At 41.1% G+C, this 20,168-nt stretch overlaps 1 protein-coding gene across 1 annotated transcript in view; it reads left to right on the forward strand.

The window, feature by feature from the left end:
- Positions 1–20,168, forward strand: part of LOC115061505 (inactive dipeptidyl peptidase 10-like) — a 120,322-nt gene that overhangs the window by 85,578 nt on the left and 14,576 nt on the right. The window contains exons 6-15 of the mRNA XM_029529860.1: positions 10,641–10,693; positions 11,041–11,122; positions 13,826–13,946; positions 15,037–15,191; positions 17,190–17,287; positions 17,524–17,647; positions 17,742–17,780; positions 19,005–19,112; positions 19,611–19,696; positions 19,779–19,826. Of these exons, the coding sequence (XP_029385720.1) occupies positions 10,641–10,693; positions 11,041–11,122; positions 13,826–13,946; positions 15,037–15,191; positions 17,190–17,287; positions 17,524–17,647; positions 17,742–17,780; positions 19,005–19,112; positions 19,611–19,696; positions 19,779–19,826 (914 nt within the window). The remainder of the gene's footprint in view (positions 1–10,640; positions 10,694–11,040; positions 11,123–13,825; positions 13,947–15,036; positions 15,192–17,189; positions 17,288–17,523; positions 17,648–17,741; positions 17,781–19,004; positions 19,113–19,610; positions 19,697–19,778; positions 19,827–20,168) is intronic.

The raw sequence follows: 20,168 nt of genomic DNA on the forward strand, positions 1-20,168 counted from the left end.
CCTTGAAAACTTATGAACATTTCAGGACAAAGGGCATTTGTCCTATGAGAGAGGTACCTAATAAAATCAAAGAGCTTCAGCTATTGTGATTACAAAGACTCAACTGAAATTCTTCTTGATCAGCCACCAAAATATAATTTAAAGTCTTGGTTTTCTGCAACAGTATAGTCCAGCCAAGTAGGGCAAGCATGTGGACAACCAAATTGAAATACAAATTAAAATACACTGGAGATTCTTTGAAAACACTTTCCAGTTCATCCTGCTCACATTCCCTGATGTGACACTACTTTGAAAATACAGCAAAAGGTTCCAGTCCTCTTTGCAAATGCAATTTCCATTTAACATGGGTGTATTTATGATGGACTCTTTTGGTGCCATCCTCAAGTGGTCATTTAAGGACCTGCAGGTTTTAGACTTTCACACTGGCTTCATTATTCAGTCCCTGAGGTTGTCCCTTGTTCAGAGTTAATCCAGATCGATCTATGACAGTGTGATTGTAATTGAAAGCTTCCAGTTTGTCAAACATTTGATAGTCATAGTCAACAGACTGACTGATTACTAGACGTCAATCCACAATTCATACTGCACATCGAGACACAAGGTCTTTGCTGAAGTTTTGAGCTAGAGCTCTACCAGTTTCTAAATAACCTCTACTCAGAGTGTACATGTAATACAGTTTATGTTAATCCTCTTAGTTTCTCCTTTATTAATAAATGCAGACAGATTTTCAATTTCAAATCAACAAAAATGCAAGTGAATCACACAAGAATTTCAACGAATAAAGAATAACTTCTAATTAAATGGGGTCCAGTTAAGGTTATATAGTGTTCCGCACACCTGAACCCCTTTTCTGTCCAACTCCCACTGGTCCCTACATAAAACAGACTGGCAGCTGTGACTTTGTTGTGCTGAAGAAACTGCATGAGACTTTTATGTTTGCTGCAAGTAGTTATAACAGGAAATGTAACACTGTTCATTTATCACATCAGAGGTCCATTATGGTCCCTGTGTCCAATGGCAGTAAAATTGCTTGCTTCAAATCACACAACGCATCGCCCTCCTTGTTCAATTCTGTAATTTAATGGCAACAGCTCTGTGTTGGTGAACAAAACAGGTTTGATAATGAGCTCTGTGTGTTTGTTGGGACTGAGACAGCAGAGTTTTAAAGGTGCTATCGCTGCCTGAGATGGACGGAGCAGATGTCTTTATCATCAAAGTGGCAGCTGTAGTCTATGGAGAGTAATGGCCTGTCCTGGTACCACTGTCTCCAGTTGTCTTGTGAATTTATCATAATCATGCTCTCTTTCTGCTGTTGTAAACTGCTGTGTTTCAGGTTGCCATACATCTTATTTAGTTTCTCTATGGTCAGCAGACTTCTCTGCATGCTGTAAAGGTCATTTTTCATGGCATCAAATTGTTTACTTAGAATATCACTGAGTGGGTGATTATTGCTGCTGTGGGTGGGCCATTTTTAATAATTAGGAACAGCATGTTAATGAAGTTGTAATGTGAAAATAAATTATAATAAACCCCTTCATCACTTGCAAAAGCTTTAAAGACAGTTGATCTCAGAGTAAACAGAAACAGACTTAATGAGCCACTCTTTTGCCATTCTTTGTTGCCAGACTTCTTAGTTTCAAATTATTCTGGTGAATTAAAAAAGTCTGACTATATCTCAGAGTGTCTTACAGATCCATCACAACTGTTGCTTGGTAGTCTGAAGCGCTTATTATGGAACAATGCTCTGCTGACAGGTATTGATCAGTGACTCTTTTGCTCTCCAAATTAACCAGATTCCAAGCACTGTCTGAATATGCATGTGTGATGTATGAAAAGTAATTCATGTATGAAACTTCTTAAAGGTCAGTAAGAATTTATATTCTAACCATCACTTACAAATTGAACACCAAATTTAGCATGAATATTCTTGATTTTCTGATTTTCCTCCTCTCACAGCAGGAAGCATGGTGTGCAGCCAATAATAATAATAATAAAAAAAAATGCTAAGAATTTGAGCCCATCACAGTTAAAACAAAATTTGAAAACTATTCATGTGAAAATATTTTGTTTAAAAAAAGCTGTAAATATGCTTATAAACAAATCTATTATGCTATTACGCTCACTTATTTGCTAGAAGATTATAACTGGAGGTTAAACTTATGAAAACAAAACATACCCAAGTCAGAAATTGGAAAAAGTTTTTATCCTGGATGACATGAGGAGGTTGGCAGACTACCTGCAATGAATTGCACGTGACAATATACACACCCTGGGATACATGAAACCCCTTTCATTCCTTTGCGTTGTGGGCACTTGCAAGCTCACGGAACATTAAATAGTCGACATGGATGATCAGCTTCACAATCTCTTCTTAATCATATTGACAGCCATTTCACATAAATTAGCACTAAAAAAAAAAAAAAAATCCTTCCTTTAAGATGGCCCTCTATGTACTCTTAGTAACTCCCAGATTTTTCTATGTAAGGCTTCCTCCGGCAGCTTTACTGGTTAAAAGGGCCTGATCATCCATCCACACAGGGATATAGAAGCTTATACTGTGTACACGCTAAACAGGTCACCAATTTTGCACAGCTTTGAGACTAACAGCCAATTACATTTAAACCTGTTGGGAACTTACGGAGGGAGCTGGAGCATATAGATGGAACCCATACATGCACAGGGAGAATATGCAAACTCTATTCATTTCTATTTCCATTTCATTTCTATTCATTCTATTCTTTCTGTGAGGTGACAGTGCTTACAACTGCACCACAGCACTGAAAATCTGATTGTGCTTTCATTAAGCACAGTCACGTGATGAGGAAGATATCTGCTTGATAGATAAAGCTCTCTAAATGTCATCACAAGGCCAATTTTTCGTGTGTATTAACTTTTTGGCCAGCCAAGTTTTGCTGTTGATAAGCTAAATAGTATATATGCTATTATTACTTCATTCATTGAGGACAAACGGAGAAGCAGCAGACATTTTGAAAATGGACAGATTCCTAAGGAGACATTTTCAATAATACAGTATTCTGCACCCTTTTAGAGGAAGAGCTGCTCATCAATAAACCCAGCAACTCTCTTTTGGTGGAATTTTGAGGGTTTCGGATGCTGGTCATTGATCTCAGGAGGCCTTCCTTTCAAAGGTTCTCTGGAAAATTTTCTAGTATCGCTCTAAAATTCACAAATTGACATTCATGGGCATTTCATGCTTGGGCTGATGTGCAAAGATAAGCAAGTCTGCAGCATTTGAAGAGCATCACAGCACAAATGCCTCAGAGAAGAGGCCTTTGGAAAGTGCAGTGTGTAAAATTATTGCCACAACAATAAAGACAAGCAAATGAAAGATATCTGAAAATATCTTTGGGTCTACACAGAGAATGAGAGAAGTGGACTGGTCGGTTCATACAGCAGTAATGCATATAACGCATATATAATAACTTTCAGTTTACCAGCTACCATACTATGCACAATCCTTTAAGTAATCTATGAATGGTTATTGCTCATTAAAAATGAACCGGTTTAAAAATTCAGCTCTACTGTCTACACTAAATAGGCTCATTTTCAAAGCTGACTAAAAACTGACTATATCAGAGCATGTAGTAACTTTTTTTTTTTTAAGCTTTCCTCACACAAATAGTATAGTTGTTTGTTTTACTCATGCCCATCCTCTCAACCATCCAACTCCAGTTGGTAATTAAATCATATTCATAAATGCTCAGTCATTTTGCATAATCACACATGTTTAGAGTAAAGGTACGAGAAATTTTAATAAAGTGTCTGGATTTTATTGTCTCTCAATTTCAATTGTGACTGTTGTGAAAACCTTATAAGTTGTTATATCAAACATGAGGAATTATTTATGTAGCCCCAGTCAGCTCATGTTGAGGCTTCACAACACAATCAAACGCCACTGTAGGCTGACTGTCAGCCATTACTGACATCCTTATCAAAGACTCATCAAAGAGCTTTGTCACAAAGGAGGGATGTCACCTGAATGATACTGATGTCTTTTTTGAAGTAAGCGGAAAAGAGCTGTCGAAGTTGCAATACGATCGCATTTTCCTTCATGGAGAATTTTCTTTTGTACAGAGTGCAAGCTGTCCAAATTATGAGTGAAGGCTGTATAGTGAGCAGCAGTACTGCAACACTGATCTTTAGCTGAGGGAAATGAGGTGGCTCTCCAGTATTTATGATATCTCTGTGGGGGTGAGCTTAATGCAATACTCCATCTCATTAGTCTGCAGAGGCACTCAGATACCCAACCATTATCTGAATGAGTTCTAAAACAAAGGTTTTGTGTGTGGAAAGTCTCTGGACATTTCATTACACAAATTAATGGAAGCTGAAATACGAGGCACGGCTAAATGAAAATTAAAATGTATATAAATACACGTATTTACAAGTCACCCCAAAAGATTCATGTTCACCTGTGCCACTTTACATTCAGCTTGGCAAATGAAAAGTGGTAGATGATCTGTTTTAAATTTTTTAAACAATTTAAATACTTTTACATGTAAGATATAATTCCGGGTCTTGTAGTATCAGTTCCACATCGTACCTGACTCGGGCACAATGTGGATGTTTGTTGATGTAAAGAAAAAGAGTGAAAATGCATAGCCTTGGTGTACACTGGTAACCAGACATTAAAGGAGCATTTAGTCATTTAGGGAACTATGCTCAGTTGTTTTGCATTATTTTTCATTCCTTCAATAATTCAGGAAATGTAAATTGATCTATGACATCATTAACCAAGAGCAGGAGGGAAGATGTTCCCTGCTGTGAAAAAATAACAGTAAACAACATGCCTGGGAAATAGCAGTCCTTGCTCATCATCTAGCTCATACTCTTTTATGGTAAGAGTTCAAAGCTGGCCAGATGGTCAAATATTTTGAGTTTTGTATAGAAAAAATGCACCAGAGGCAGACACGAATCATATAACTACACTGGAGTGCCTTCAAGCGTCTCGGCTCAGTGGGAAGACTCAAATATCCAAAAAGTACAGCACGATCGGTCTCTGAATAGTTTCAGGGAAATTCTTCGATTTTTTATAAATTTGAAAACAAATTTATTTATTCTTATTTATTCTTCAGTGGCCAGCACGGCGGCATAGTAGGTTGCAGGTACAATGGATATATTGGAGTACAATATATGCACTGTACAAAAAATAATAGAATTTTAGTTAAAAAAAATTATTACAGGCATTGTGGTTAGCGCTGCTGCCCCACAAAAAGAATTTCACAAGTTTATTTCCTGGCCTGGGGACTTTCTGTGTGGAGTTTGTATGTTCTCTCCCTGCCTGCGTGGGTTTCCTACAGGTGCTCTGGTTTCCTCTCACCATCCAAAGACATCATGTTTGGGTTAACTGGTGACTCTAAATTTTCCATAGGTCTGAGTGTGAGTGTTTGTTAGTCTCTGTCTGTCTCTGTGTGTTGGTCCTGCGATGGATGGGTGACCTGTCCAGGGAGACCCCGCCCTCATTCAGAGTGAGCTGGGATTGGCTCCAGCACCTCCAGTGACCTCTAAACAGATACGCAGTAAAAGATGAATGTATGAATCAATTCAAGTTATATTAATATATATATATTATATATAAATGATATTATAACACTATTTTTTTACCTAGACGGCCAAACGAGATGTTGCCCAGTCAACAGTAGCTAATACCCATGCACTTTCCCGTCTAGAAGCAAGGTTGAATCCTTCTCCCTGCTGTCTGCTGGCCCATCTCTTGCTCTCATTAAGCCAGTCTGCGATACCATTGAAGATGATCTTCTCCTGTGATAATGAATAATAATAAGCATAAATAATAATAAATATATAAACAATAAATAATATACTGATATACTACTCAGTATATTCTCCCATGCCAAACCACCAAGGAGAGTAGAGACCCTGCCCGGAGGAAGCCCGGGGCCCCTTTCTGGAGCCAGGCCGGGCCTGTCAGCGAGGGCCTGGTCGGGCATAGCCTGAAAATATTTTGAGGCACTCTCTTCACCTCATGGGCCCACCACCTGTGGTGATGACCAATGGGGTCGGTTGCGCTGCCAGTTAGGTGGCAGTGAAGGTGGGCGGCCTCGACGACCCAGACCTGGGCGACAGAGGCTGACTCTGGGGACATGGAATGTCACCTCGCTGGGGGGGAAGGAGCCAGAGCTTGTGCGGGAGGTGGAGCGCTACCAGTTGGATATGGTGGGGCTTACTTCTACGCACAGCTGGGGTTCTGGATCCCTACTCCTGGAGAGGCGTTGGACTCTATTCTTCTCTGGAGTTGCTCATGGGGTGAGGCGTCGGGCGGGTGTGGGGATATTCACAAGCCCCCGGCTGCACGCCACTATGCTGGAGTTCTCCCCGGTAGATGAGAGGGTCGCCTCCCTACCCCTCAGGGTTGTGGGGGCAGAAACCCTGACTGTTGTTTGTGCATATGCACCATGAACGGGGTCCTTGGTCCTGGGTCCTGTATGGGGCTCCGGTAGATGACTCCATAGTCCTATTGGGGACTTCAATGCACACGTGGGCAATGATGGAGACACCTGGAGGGGCGTGATTGGGAGGAACGGCCTTCTTGATCTGAACCCGAGCGGTGGATTGTTGTTGGACTTGCTAGTCATGGAATGTCCATAACAAACACCATGTTCACATATAAGGATGCTCATAAGTGTACTTGGTACCAGAGCACCCTAGGCCAAAGGTCGATCGATTTTGTGATCGTGTCATCTGATCTGAGGCCGCATGTGTTGGACACTCGAGTGAAGAGAGGGGCAGAGCTGTCAACTGATCACCACCTGGTGGTGAGTTGGGTTAGGTGGAAGACTCAGGACAATAAGTCGGACTTGTTTCAGGTGGGGGTTGGCCTCCGCCAGGGCTGCGCTTTGTCACCAATCCTGTTTGTGATTTTCATGGACAGGATATCGAGGTGTAGTCGGGAGGGAGGAAGGTTGCAGTTCGGGGAGCTGGGGGTTGCATCGCTGCTTTTTGCGGATGATGTGGTCCTGTTGGCTCCATCAGTCTGTGACCTCCAGCTCTCACTGGACAAGTTCGCAGCCGAGTGTGCAGTGGCTGGGATGAGGATCAGCACCTCTAAATCGGAGGCCATGGTTCTCGGCAGGAAGCTGGTGGCATGCGACCTCCGGGTAGGAAATGAGTCCTTAACCCAAGTGAAGGAGTTAAAGTATCTCGGGGTCTTGTTCACGAGTGAGGGTAAGATGGAGCATGATATCAGCTGGAGAATCAGAGCAGCAGCGGTGTTGTGTTCGCTGTACCGCACTGTTGTGATGAAGGGGAGCTGAGCCAGAAGGCAAAGCGCTCCATCTACTGGTCGGTCTTTGTTCCTACCCTCACCTATGGTCATGAGTGATGAGTCATGACAGAACGGACGAGATCGCGGTTACAAGCGGCTGAAATAGGTTTCCTCAGGAGGGTGGCTCCCTCCTGAGATAGGGAGTCTCCCTTAGAGATAGGGTGAGAAGTTCGGCCATCCGGGAGGGACTCGAAATAGAGCCGCTGCTCCTTTGCGTGGAAAGGAGCCAGTTGAGGTGGTTCGGGCATCTGATAAGGATGCCTCCCAAAGGAGGTGTTCCTGGCATGTCCAGCTGGGAGGAGACCACAGGACAGGCCGAGGACCAGGTGGGGAGATTATATCTCCACTCTGGCCTGGGAGCGCCGTGGGATCCCCCAGTCAGAGCTGGCCAGTGTGGCCAGTGAAAGGGAAGTTTGGGGTTGTCTGCTTGAACTGCTACCGCCGCAACCCGGCCCCGGAAAAGCGGTTGAAGATGAGATGAGATGGGATGAGATGAGACTCACTGAAGTAAAAGTGCACAGCTGCTAAATTGAGAAACAAAAGACCAATACAATGATGAGAATTAATTTTTCCTTTAAACCTCCTGTCGTGATCGGGTCAAATCTGACCCATTTACAACTTAAAACACTCATAAATATTGCGTTTTACATCTGATTGCCTCAAGGCCTTATGATATCCTCCACACTATGCACTTGAACATATGAAAGTGATTATCACCTCTTCATTGAATTTTGAGTTACACCTGTGGTGTTTCCGGTCAAAAGTGACTGCCATAGGAAATGAATGGGTATCCAGACTATATTCATCCATCAGACAGAAACCATCCCCATACACACCACCCCAACTCACTCACTCACTCACACACACATTTCAGACTGAACAATGTCTTTTGGGGGTACACATCTCTTTCCTGCGCTTATGTGCCAATCCTTCCATGTGAACCAACTTCCCGATGAAACAATGTATTATATCTTCACACAGACTAGACAGGTGTCTGTTATCTGAACCCATCTCTTTCCCACGCTTTTGTGCCTATCCCCCACGTGAACCACCCCTTCCAGACTAATCAATGTATCATCTTCACACAGACCCCATATATATAGCATGATGTTTGCCTTGCACTCCTTTTACTCTGACCACAATGGGTAGGCCACTGACCAAGTGGTTCTCTGTCAAAGAGGTTCTGGTCCAGCTTTTTGGACCTGATGAAGAGGGCACTGAAATTGAACCAGAGATAGAGGAGGATGTCTCAGTGGAAGACAACCTAGATTTTGATCCAGACTTTGAGAAGACTGACCGGGCAACAGATGGAGAGGGAGAGGCACCTGAAGAACAGGCACCTGATGAGACATTCCAGTCCAAGAATGGACACTTGCTCTGGTCTTCATCCCCCCAGAACAGAGGAAGTAGAGCAAGAGCGGAAAACATCATAAAGATGATGCCAGGGCCAACACGGTATGCAACATCTCGTGTGGTGGACATCAAGTCCAGCTTCCAACTCTTTTTACCAGAGTCCATTGAGGGAATTATACTCAAGATGAGTATATCGCTCAAACAATGAGGCTACAAAAAGTCTGTGGGATGCAGAGTTTGGGAGGCCTATGTTCCGGGCAACTATATCCTTACAACAGTTTCATGTCCTTTCAAGAATTATTCGATTTGATAACACGAGATACACGACCTGTCCGCTGGCGAAATGACAAACTGGCTGCCATCAGGAACATTTGGGACAGGTGGGTGGAGCGTCTACCACTTATGTACAATCCAGGCCCTGACGTGACAGTTGATGAGCGCCTGGTTCCTTTCAGAGATCGCTGTTTCTTCAAGGTGTACATTCCAAGCAAACCAGGGAAATATGGAATAAAGATCTGGGCAGCATGTGACGCCAGGAGCAGCTATGCCTGGAATATGCAGGTATACATGGGGAAACCCAGTACTGGAAGGGCCGAAAAAAAAACAGGGCATGCGCGTTGTGCTGGACATGACAACCGGTCTCCAAGGGCATAATATCACATGTGACAACTTCTTCACATCATATGCTCTTGGTCAGGAGCTGCTGAAAAGAAAGCTCACCATGGTAGGGACAGTGAGGAAGAACAAGCCTGAACTTCCCCCTGCACTGGTATCGACCAGAGGAAGAGAGGCACTCTCATCAAAATTTGTTTTCACTGTCACACACACTCTTGTGTCATATGTTCCCAAGAAGAATAGAAATGTCATCCTGATGAGCTCGCTAAACAAAGACGCCGCTGTCAGCACCACAGAGGACGGGAAGCCCTTTATGATCCAGGACTACAACAAGAACAAAGGAGGCGTTGACTGCCTTGAAAAGGTAATGTAAAGTTTCATCCATTATGCATTTTATTTATTTTTATTGATGTGAATCATAGCATTTTGTGTACGACAGATTCAATATTGTTTCCAATCTCTTATTTATTGTTCCTTTTATTGCAGCTTACTGGTACATACACCTGCAAGCAAATGACAGCCTGCTGGCCTGTGGCACTGTTCCACAACATCCTTGATGTGTCTGTTTTCAACACATATGTGGTGTGGACAGCCATCGATCCAACCTGGAATCAGGGAAAAAGTTTCAAGAGCAGACTTTTCCAAGCAGAGCTGGGGAAAGCTTTGGTGACTCCTCTTATTCAAACGCACCAGCCTCTGCCAGTCTGGTTAGGAGTGTGCAAGCCCCAGCCCCAGCCACTGCCCTGGCTGCTCTCCCCCAACAAGGACATGGGCAGAAAAGGAAGCGCTGTGAGCTCTGTGCCCCAAGAGACAACAAAACAAGACTGAGATGCTGCAAATGTGATGCCTATGTTTGCAAGGCCCACTCTGACCTGAGTGTCACATACCACTCATGTGCATGAATTCACATGCACGTGCACACACACACACACACATGACTTCATGTTGAGTTGGTCTTTGGTTTTCCATTTAGTTTTTACATTACATGTTCATTTTGTAATACATTTTCAGTGCCTATTTGTATTTTCACTGCAGTTATTTAATGTCTTCTGTTCTATAAATTCATGTTAAACACTAATTTGAGACATTGTTCACAGCTAATGAATGTTGAATAAAAATTTGGTGGTGAAAAATGGTTTTTGTGCTAATTTAAGAGCAGTTAAAACAGACCGGTCAATTTTGACCGGGAACACTAAAGTAAGGGGCGGGAGGTGAACACGACCAGAGGGTTAAATAAGAAGACAGGTGACTATTAGTCAAGATTACCAAAATGATTCAGCTTTCTTGATTTGCTAAGGTGATCATTAACACCTTAATTTCTAATCAGGTGTAGTCAGTAACAAGTTTGTTTTCTTGTTATTGATTTAAGGTGTACCAGCACTCCTTCTTAGCATCGTACCTGATCTACAACCTGTACACAAGGTGAGAAACCACGGACTTTACACTGTACACAGAAGGCAGACACCATCACTTCCTTTTTCATAATGGCCTCTACTGATATTAATAACTGACAACATAATGCTAAAAGATCTTTTTGTGAAATATTCTAGTTCAACACAAATTAGGGAGAGGTTCTGAGTCATGGTATAGCTCAAGCTTTATCCCCCTTAAGTTTTATGGGGACTTAAATATTTTACATATAAAAATGAACATTTGAGGCGCAATCACATTGTGCTCTTAGTTAGAGGCAGTGCTTGTATGTGGGCTCCGATTTGAATTACCTGCTGGTCTGATGTAAAAAAATTTGTTTCTACCTGTCTTTGTATCAGAGAGGTTCGCGAGCTGAATCCTCCAGAGGTGTCTGACTCAGTCCTCCAGTTTGCTTCATGGGGTGTCCATGGTCAACAGCTGGTGAGTAGCCTTCAGGAACAAATAATGATGGTTCAACCAACATTATTTGATCCTGATTTGAAGTGCATAAAATGTATTTATTTTTTTTTGTTGTTGTTGTTGTTGTTGTTTTTTTTTTTTTTACATTTTCCCATTATATTATATTAGAACATTGCTGGACCCAAATAGATACAGGAGAAAAGTGGGTTTATGGAAAAACAAGCTAATAGAAAAAGCTAATTTACAAAAGCAAGTGTAGGAGACTTAAGATAAAATCAAAAACACTGTTCAAACGCAAGGACAAAAACCAGAGGCGACCCAAGACCCAAGGGAAACTCAACAGTCTAAACACAGACAAACTGACAGAAACCAAAGATAGAATTGACGCAATGAGAGCAATAAAGGAAATGGAACAAAGACAGGAAGTAGATTAACACGAGACACATAGGGAGGTAATATTGCAATAAAGCTGGGTTCTGATAATAAGTCAGTATCATCTGGTCTCTTCAGGGAGTAGTCAAAGAACAACATATTAAACTGAACTCAAATTCAAGCTGGTTGTGTTTTATTTTATCCATATTTAAATGATGCATCTCCTCCTCCTCACAGCTCATCCTGGCCTTAATCCTCCTTGTCTCAATGGACAGTGTGGTTAAAGAAGAGTATCAATAATACTCCTTCTCTACTAATATCCCACCTCTGGGTGAAGGGTATGCATGAATAATGATGCAGAAATTATCCATGAGAAATTCACTGTGATTATGAAAACATGATTTGATACAGAGCAGAATAATAAGGCTCTATTAAGCACTTTCTGTAGGCTCTTTGAGGCTATTTTGTTCAAATCAGACATTTCAGAACCTTTTCTTCTCCTTATGTGTCAGGATCCAGGAGATATTTGTACAGGTAATCACAGGACATGTAAAGGAAAGGGAAATAAAAAAAAATTGAATTATCAACTTCTCGACAGACAATTGACGAAGCAACTTTTTTTTTACAATTCATCATTGTAGAGACCATTAAAGCAAAAACATATGGAGTTTCCCATGTTATATCTAAATTGTTGATGATTCACTGGATTTATGGTTTTTTATCATTTTAATTGTAATGCATTTGGGTTTCCCACCATGACTTTTGCAAAATAAGCAATGTCGGACAGGGACAAACTCATCATGCGCATTTATCATTTCCATGGACATATTTACTGGCCTAGTGGTGAAAAGATCATCACGTGATTGATCGCTAGTGAAAATGAGTGTAGTAGTAAGCTGGATTTATTTACATTCCTTCCATTTACATTCAATAAGCCTCAGGCAGTAGAGAAATTCAAAGTTTCATTTTCTGTCTTGTGTGGTGTTTTACGCATAATTCACATCACTGTTGTCGTCGTCCTCTCTGCTCTGAGGTAAAGATGATCAAAGCCTCTCTCTGGCTTGAAAGGAAGGACAGACTCCTGGAAACTAAACTGTTAATTTACAGCCAAGCCAACAACAACGGCACTAATCAAGCCGCTGTTGGAAGACACCATGTTGGATGACCGAAGCTCTCTGTGTGGCTATAACTCCAACATGCAGAGTATCATGTGGTGAATAATCAGTCTATTATTTTCTCCAGTGGAGTCAAAGAAAGTAATTAACCATTTGATTGCATCTTTATCTCCTTTCCCCAGTATTCACACCCGCCCTCACCGGAACCTGCTCTCCCAGAAGCACTGCAGGAGTGTGTCACAGTGCTCATGATAAGATTTTCATGACTCATGAGTACTTCCTGCATATTTGTCTCTCTTATCACCAGCAATGATTCATAATAGGTTTTTATCAGTCAGCGATTTGCTCTTTGTGTGATTACATCACCAGGTTTTTTCATTTTGGTCAACAGCGACATCCCATTGCTTCAGCTCTTGGAAATGCAGTGCAAAGGATTGCTGTCTCTGTGATTCTATGGCACACTCCAAAAGGTGCCACTGAATGGCACAGAGGGAATAGAAACAAGGGCGAGTGCAGACAAGGGCCTTGGTGCACTGAGTGTTATAGTTCTGAAAAAGCACTGATAACTGATTACTGAGATTTTTAATATTGTTCGATGAACCAAACCGGTGGAAATTTTGAATCATTCTTGAGTGAAAAAAGTTTTTTTTTTTCATATGAAAGTTAAAAAACTAAATCACAGATACCCAAAAATGTTATTAAAATGAAATCATAAAGTCTATATTCATATCAAATAATTTCTCTACCACAGTTTTATTGTCTCCTGTCATTGTCTGAGCACCAGGAGTTGGTAACAGTAGATAACATGCGATTTATGTCAGCTAATCATTTTATCTGGCTAACAGCTGCTACTAAATTAAGTTATTTAAACTGTAACTTAAGTTACAGGCTAGAGTTTGAAACTAGGTGACATTTGTTTTCAAAACTGCAACATAAAGCTAAAAGAAGAAATTTGTTGATATCAGTATTTATTTGCAAATACTGACAGCAGTCACCTACGGTTAGCTACTGCTGAATATCGACGGGAGTGTCAGCTTGATGAGGATACAAAGGAACCCAACCAAGATAAAACTCAAAAACAAGCTAACATTTTGGTGTACCTATCCATGGCATTATATTTTAAGCAATCGTTGTCCAACATGTGTGAGCACAATTTGTACTGCCTGCTTTGTGTCTAGATGACAAGACTGCAACATGTGGGCTACTTGATTATCTATATTTTGTCTCTGTCCCACAGATTTATATATTTGAAAACAACATTTACTACCAAACAGATGTTCAAAGCAGCTCATGGAGACTCACGTCTTCCGGGCAGGAGGAGGTCATCTTCAATGGCATCGCAGACTGGCTTTATGAGGGTAAGAGACAGGCCAGTAGACAGCAGCTAAAGGGAGAAGGATTCAAACCTTGCCGGAGTACTTGCCCCTAGCGCTTGTTCGTGAAACTTGATCAGATTAACTCCAAACCATAAAACCTAAATTTGTGTTACTTTTTGATAAACAAAAATGCCTCTTTGTGACACACTTGGACGTGGGTGGGACCTAGAGCAAGGACTCACCTGGTTCAGGGCCAAAACAATAATCAAGAACTAGAATCAGAGAGCTCCTCAACTGCTCACTCACAGGGCTGCAGTGAGGGCTGTAGGTCTGGTTTGAATCTTTGGAAGTGATTAACAGAATTGGGCATAACGTGTGGGATGCTCTGTGAAGAAATGAAATGAGAATTGACGTGGTTAGAGGTTATCGGAAAGCTGGTATACAGTATTTTTCTATACACCATTGTTTTCCGTCCTCTTTTTCACTATTTAGGGTCGCCACAGCAAGTCAGTTCTGTGACTTACGTTGTTTATTTTTTTTACGCTGGATGCCTTTCCTGTTGCAACCCTCCCCATTTCTCTGGGCCTGCGACTAGCACAAGCCTACCACTGGTTTGCATTGTGGCTGGGGTTTGTACCCGGGGCCTCTACATACACTCTACCTCTGAGCTACATCCCCAGGCATGTTGTGCTGTACAACTATGTTGTTCTTAAATTAAAAAAAAAAAAAAAAAGAAGAAGAATTTAAATGCACTGTAAATTTTGACATTGTTTTGCACTAAAATACCTATTTGGGGCAGTACGGCAGCAAAGTGGTTGGCGCTGGTGCTTCACAGCAGACGGACCTGTGTTCGATCCTGCAGAACATGAAGCTGTAATACATAATATATCCCACCTCCTGATAGGGACGGCTGTAACCACTGAATGCAAATGAATTAATCTATCAGTGGTCAACCATAGTTTCTTTTAGCTCGTTGTTCAGTCACACCGCTTTCTTTCATGTTTTACTGATGATAATAACGGCTAAAAAAAAAAGAAACCCTGCAGATCTGTGACTCTGGTTTTGGCAAGAAAAATTATTAGCTCCCCGCTCCTGGTTTCAGATTCCAATTTGTCTTCTCTTCTTTTTTCAGAGGAGGTGTTACACACTCAGGTCACCCACTGGTGGTCTTCTGATGGATCCAGACTGGCCTACCTCACCATCAATGACTCCCTGGTCCCCAACATGCTGCTTCCTCGCTTCACGGGATCGCTCTACCCCAGAGGGAAGGAGTACCCCTACCCCAAGGTACTCACAAAAGTCAGCCCCCCTCCTCCTCTGATAAATAGAGCAGCACCAGAAATAATTAAATCCAGTTGAAATTACATTCCTCCTAACATACTTTACAACAACATACTTTAGCCTATTTGATACTGTACAATGGCCATTACCACCTGACAGCACTACAATCAATGTTGCAGCCTTTACTGCAGCTTCACTGTATCGAACCAATGAGATGAATAATACAGCTGCAAGCTCTGTGCTTTAGTTTATCCATGAAGGTTAGTGAATCCTTGTCTTGTTTAATTCATGTTAACGCTGACTTGCTCACTTTGAAGAGGGAAGGTTGTAGGGAGCTATGGCACCAGGAAGAACAGGAATGCAATGTGACTTATAAAGGCACATTACACACACCTCCCATCCCTTGATATGGATGTTTAGCATATCAAATGATTTATAGGTTGTGGAAAAGGTGTGGGATGAAGGTCAGAACGTAGAGGGCAATCTTATTTCCTGGTTCTGACACACAGATGAGGCTGAGGCTGAGGCTGAGAGCGGAGGGGTCACAGGAAGACCTCTAATTAATGAAGTACTGCACTTAAGCTTAGCCTTAATACACTATGTAAAAACTCTCTCCTAACACACACACACACACACACACAATGATTCTGTTGCTATGTCTTTGAGTGAGGTCAGTGTGGTAATCTCATGGGACTAAATGAAGCATAGATTTAATTTCTTATTCCTCCCTTTTACCTATGAGAACACTGAGGCTGTAAAGCACTTTGACACTCGTAAGTCTCTTTCAGTAATTTGGGGATACATTTGTGTTATACACAATTAAAAAGCCCAAACTATGGCGTAAGCTTTATGGGTGCCATTAAGAAAATATCAAGTTATTATACATTCACACTGGCCAACTATCATTTACAGACTGCTGGCACACTGTGGATTTTTTATGACAGCACCACATTGTATAAATAATTGCAGATGACAAGACTAATTGTGACAAAAAGGGCAAAACTAGACTCTGGTTCTGATTGACTGTGGGTGAATATAGATGGGAGGGCGTGTCACTAGTAAATAAACTGTGAGCAACGTATTACTGACATTGCTGCACCAATAATGAGAAAGCACGACAGCAATAGGCGCTTTTTCAGAAAAATCGAGTTGGTCTTGTCTGTATGGCATAGCAAAATGCTCACACTGGAGCCAGGCGCAGGTGTTATTGTTTTATTTGCGTAAATGCAGAAATTATTGGTAAGAACTGTAGATTAAGTCGATGTTAGACCTTAATCATGTCAACAATGAAACCCATACATAGGTTTTCAACCACAATGTTGTTTTTGAAACCAAGGGTCATGGTTGGGATGTGCACCACATTGGAACAAATGCGCCTGTTTCACCCCTCGGGGCCAGGATGTCAGAGTGGAATACGACAAATAGTATACGCTACATGTTGCAAGATTAGAGAGCTGGAACGTCATTATTACTGACATGTAGACGTATGATATCATTGACCTGTCAATGAAGCAAGTACCATCAGCAGAACTGCTGATCATACCTCAAAAAAATAAATAAATAAATAAAATGAAAGATATGAGAACACATGATGAATAACTATTAATAAAAAATTGTGAGCATAAGTGCAGAGGAGAGACTGTCATCTCTTTAGTAGGTCAATACGTTTCTGACATCTACCTTGCCATGTAGACTAATGAGCTCTAATTCTAAGTGAGGCTTAAGCAAGCAACTGTCTTGCCCAAGGGCCTGCACAGTGTACTGCTCATGTTTTTTTTCCCCTTTACTTGTTTCTTATTACTTTGTTTAAATCCTAGTGGCTTTGTTCACTGTGACAGCTGAAAAAAAAAGAAAGGTCCCAGTGTAGTGTGTTGCTAAGCATTTATTGTTATTGCTGCAACGCATTGTCATGCATCATGGATGTTACACCAAATCTGATTAAGCATGTGAAAGCAATAATGTATTTATGATGTTTTTTTTTATTTTTATTTTTTTTTCTTTTAGATGGGTCATATCAACCCAACTGTCAGTCTCTACGTTGTCACTCTCGATGGCAGCTCGCTGACAACAGAGCTGAGGCCTCCAGACAGTTTTGAAAAAAGGTACATTTATTTTATACACATTTTCATTATTAAGGATAGGATCTTATTGTTGACTACATCAGAGTGCCTCTGACCTTTTTTTCATTCTTCACTTTTTAAGTCATTTGTCCTGTCCTTTAAGAACACCTGATTTTACACATCTATTCTGGCCCCATGTACTATAGCACACTCCATTTTTTATCCTCCAGGATCTTATTCTTATTCACTCAGCTACTTCCCATCTCTGTTTTTACCAGTGAATACTACATAACCATGGTGAAATGGGTGACGGAGGAGAGACTGAGTGTGCGTTGGGTGAATCGAGCTCAAAACATGTCAATTCTTTCATTGTGTGATCTCACCACAGGTGACTGCACCAAGGTAAGAAGCATAATGTTGGCAAGATTTCATATTCTAAAGCTTTCAATCAACATACAGACATTGTCTTAACTGACTTCTGATCTTTTCACTTTAGAAAAATGTGATGATATCAGAAAAGTGGCTTGACCGCCAGGTAAGCAACAGATTCCAGAAGAGTTCATGGGTCAATCTATTATTAAGGCAATTTTGATGTAACACAATAAAAACTGAATCTCAAGTATAAGCCACAGCAATTCACAGCGCTGCATTGTCATATCATGGTTTGCAAACTCACCAATTAGCTGGTCCAAGCAAAGTCTGTCACTGCACAGATATGGACCAATTTCAGCTCTGAGTTGGTCGCGTGCAATCAATTTCAGAACTGGGCCATCTTCCTGCAAGATCAGTTGTATTACTGTCCAAATTCAGATTCATGGAAATCTGTACTCGGGGATCTGTAATCAGTTCACAAATCCTTGCACATGGTCTGCAAAATGTGTAATCCATGCACAAAGACTTGCAAATGACTAACAAGGAAATTGTCCAATGTACATGCATTATACAGTAAAAGCAATGGAGTTTCCACTGCATTCAATTTTCTCTGAAGGTGAAATGTACTCACTTGGCAGTTGTGTGAGGAAAGGACTGTTTGCCCAGAACCCTAAATGACACAAATTTGCCAAAGTGCAGTGTAAGTAACACAAGGATCAATGAAAATGCCCAGTGTCTCCTAAATTTTAGTGTTTAGCTGTTCAACTGTACTTGCTGCAGATGTTTTGATTAAAGTGGCAGAAGACATTTTTCTCCCCAGTGTTTCCAAGAGTTATTCAAGGTCCCGTATATTCTGAGGGGAGAGAGGTGCTGCTCCTCTCTTCTGATAAGTTGAACTTCAGAGACAGACCTACACTGAAATGTTTTTTGTCTCTTAAAACCGAAGCTACATTTTCTAATGTATATCAAAAATTCAAATCAACCACAAACAGTGTAAGATTTTAGTCCATTACTGTCTGTCACTGTTACAAAGAAAAATCCTGACATATTTCCCCACTGCTCCGTTTAGAAAAGTCATTGGCCAGAAGCATGCTATTGCTTTTGTGCAATCAAATTATTATTATTTTATTATATATATTTTTGTTTTTTTCAGGCTGTTAGCACTGATGTTAGCTCAATAGCTGTAACTATTAGGAAGGTTACTGCTGAGCACAGGAAACTACTGAATGAATCCCATTTTGAACTAGAAACCCTGTTGTCAGTATTGATCAGTAGGCCTGTTTCGTGTTAGAAATAAGGTTAACTGTTATGAACCTAAAAAAGAATTTATGACAGTCTGAAATGTGTGAAAACTTGCTAACTGTATGCTGTTATTCTTGTTTCCCAGAATGAGGAGCCAGTATTTTCCAAAGATTGTAAAACACTCTTCATCACAATGCCCTTAAAGCATGGTGGCCGCGGGACATTCAACCACATCACCATGATCTCAAACCAAGTAAAATTATCACAAACCTTCAATAAAATGAATAGATTCAGTCGGATGCTTTCACAGCTTAAATGAAACGTATTCTGTGTGTGTGTGTGTGTGTGTGTGTGTGGCTGAGGGACTTCTTTGTTCTCTTATCTGTTCTGCCTGCAGAAGAGCCTTCTAATTACTCACACTGCTTATGTGGTTCCATTTGGAAGTCTCTTCATTTAAAATTATATCCCAACTCTATTTCCAAAAACACCAAAAATTCAGAGCATGTTAACTTGAAGAGATTAAAGCAGTATTAGACAACTGACCCGTTGAAAGGCCTCTGGGTTCTCTGATAGATTAATTCAGTTTTCCAGTCGAGATGATAAGTGGAGCAAAGGTTTTGGCTTCAAATTCAGCACAAGGTTCAGCTATACACCAGTGGACCCCTGTGAGACCATGTCAGGCATGTGAGGTCATGTTAACACGATGCCTCTGCTCTGTTGTGTTCTTTGTTTGTGTGCTGCTCTGTCTTAGGGTGAAGAGGGCAACCTCCGCCACCTGACCTCAGGAAGCTGGGAAGTCTCTAAGATTCTGGCCTATGATGAGACCACTAACTTACTGTAGGCATGAGTAACCGTAACTGTATGTTTTATATATACCTATATCATCTCCATTATAACAAATGAACTCCATATTTTCCAGTTATTTCCTAAGTACAGAGGAAGGCTCAACCCAGCGGCACTTATACAGGTACAGTATAGATTTAAGTTCAATATAGAACAAGAACACACCTGTCATTAGAAGTAATTTGATGAAGGAAATAACCTTATTTGCCTCATTGACAAGATTTCCTAATTAGCTTATTTGCTAATTAGCTTAGCATATGGTGGAAAATGGGGAAAAAGTTTCTCTGGTTGCTACAAAAACATCATGGCAAGTTTAGTTTGGTTTTTTGGCAGGACACAGTGACTTGTTGATTCTCCAATACCTTCATATCAATGACAAGATTTTAAGTGCACAGTCAGACCCAAAAGTGGTGAAAGACTGTTGTAGGTGGTGGCTATGATGTACACGATGGACATGCATGAGACA

The sequence above is a fragment of the Echeneis naucrates genome, chromosome 21 (genome assembly GCF_900963305.1).
Source record: "Echeneis naucrates chromosome 21, fEcheNa1.1, whole genome shotgun sequence".
NCBI lineage: Eukaryota > Metazoa > Chordata > Actinopteri > Carangiformes > Echeneidae > Echeneis > Echeneis naucrates.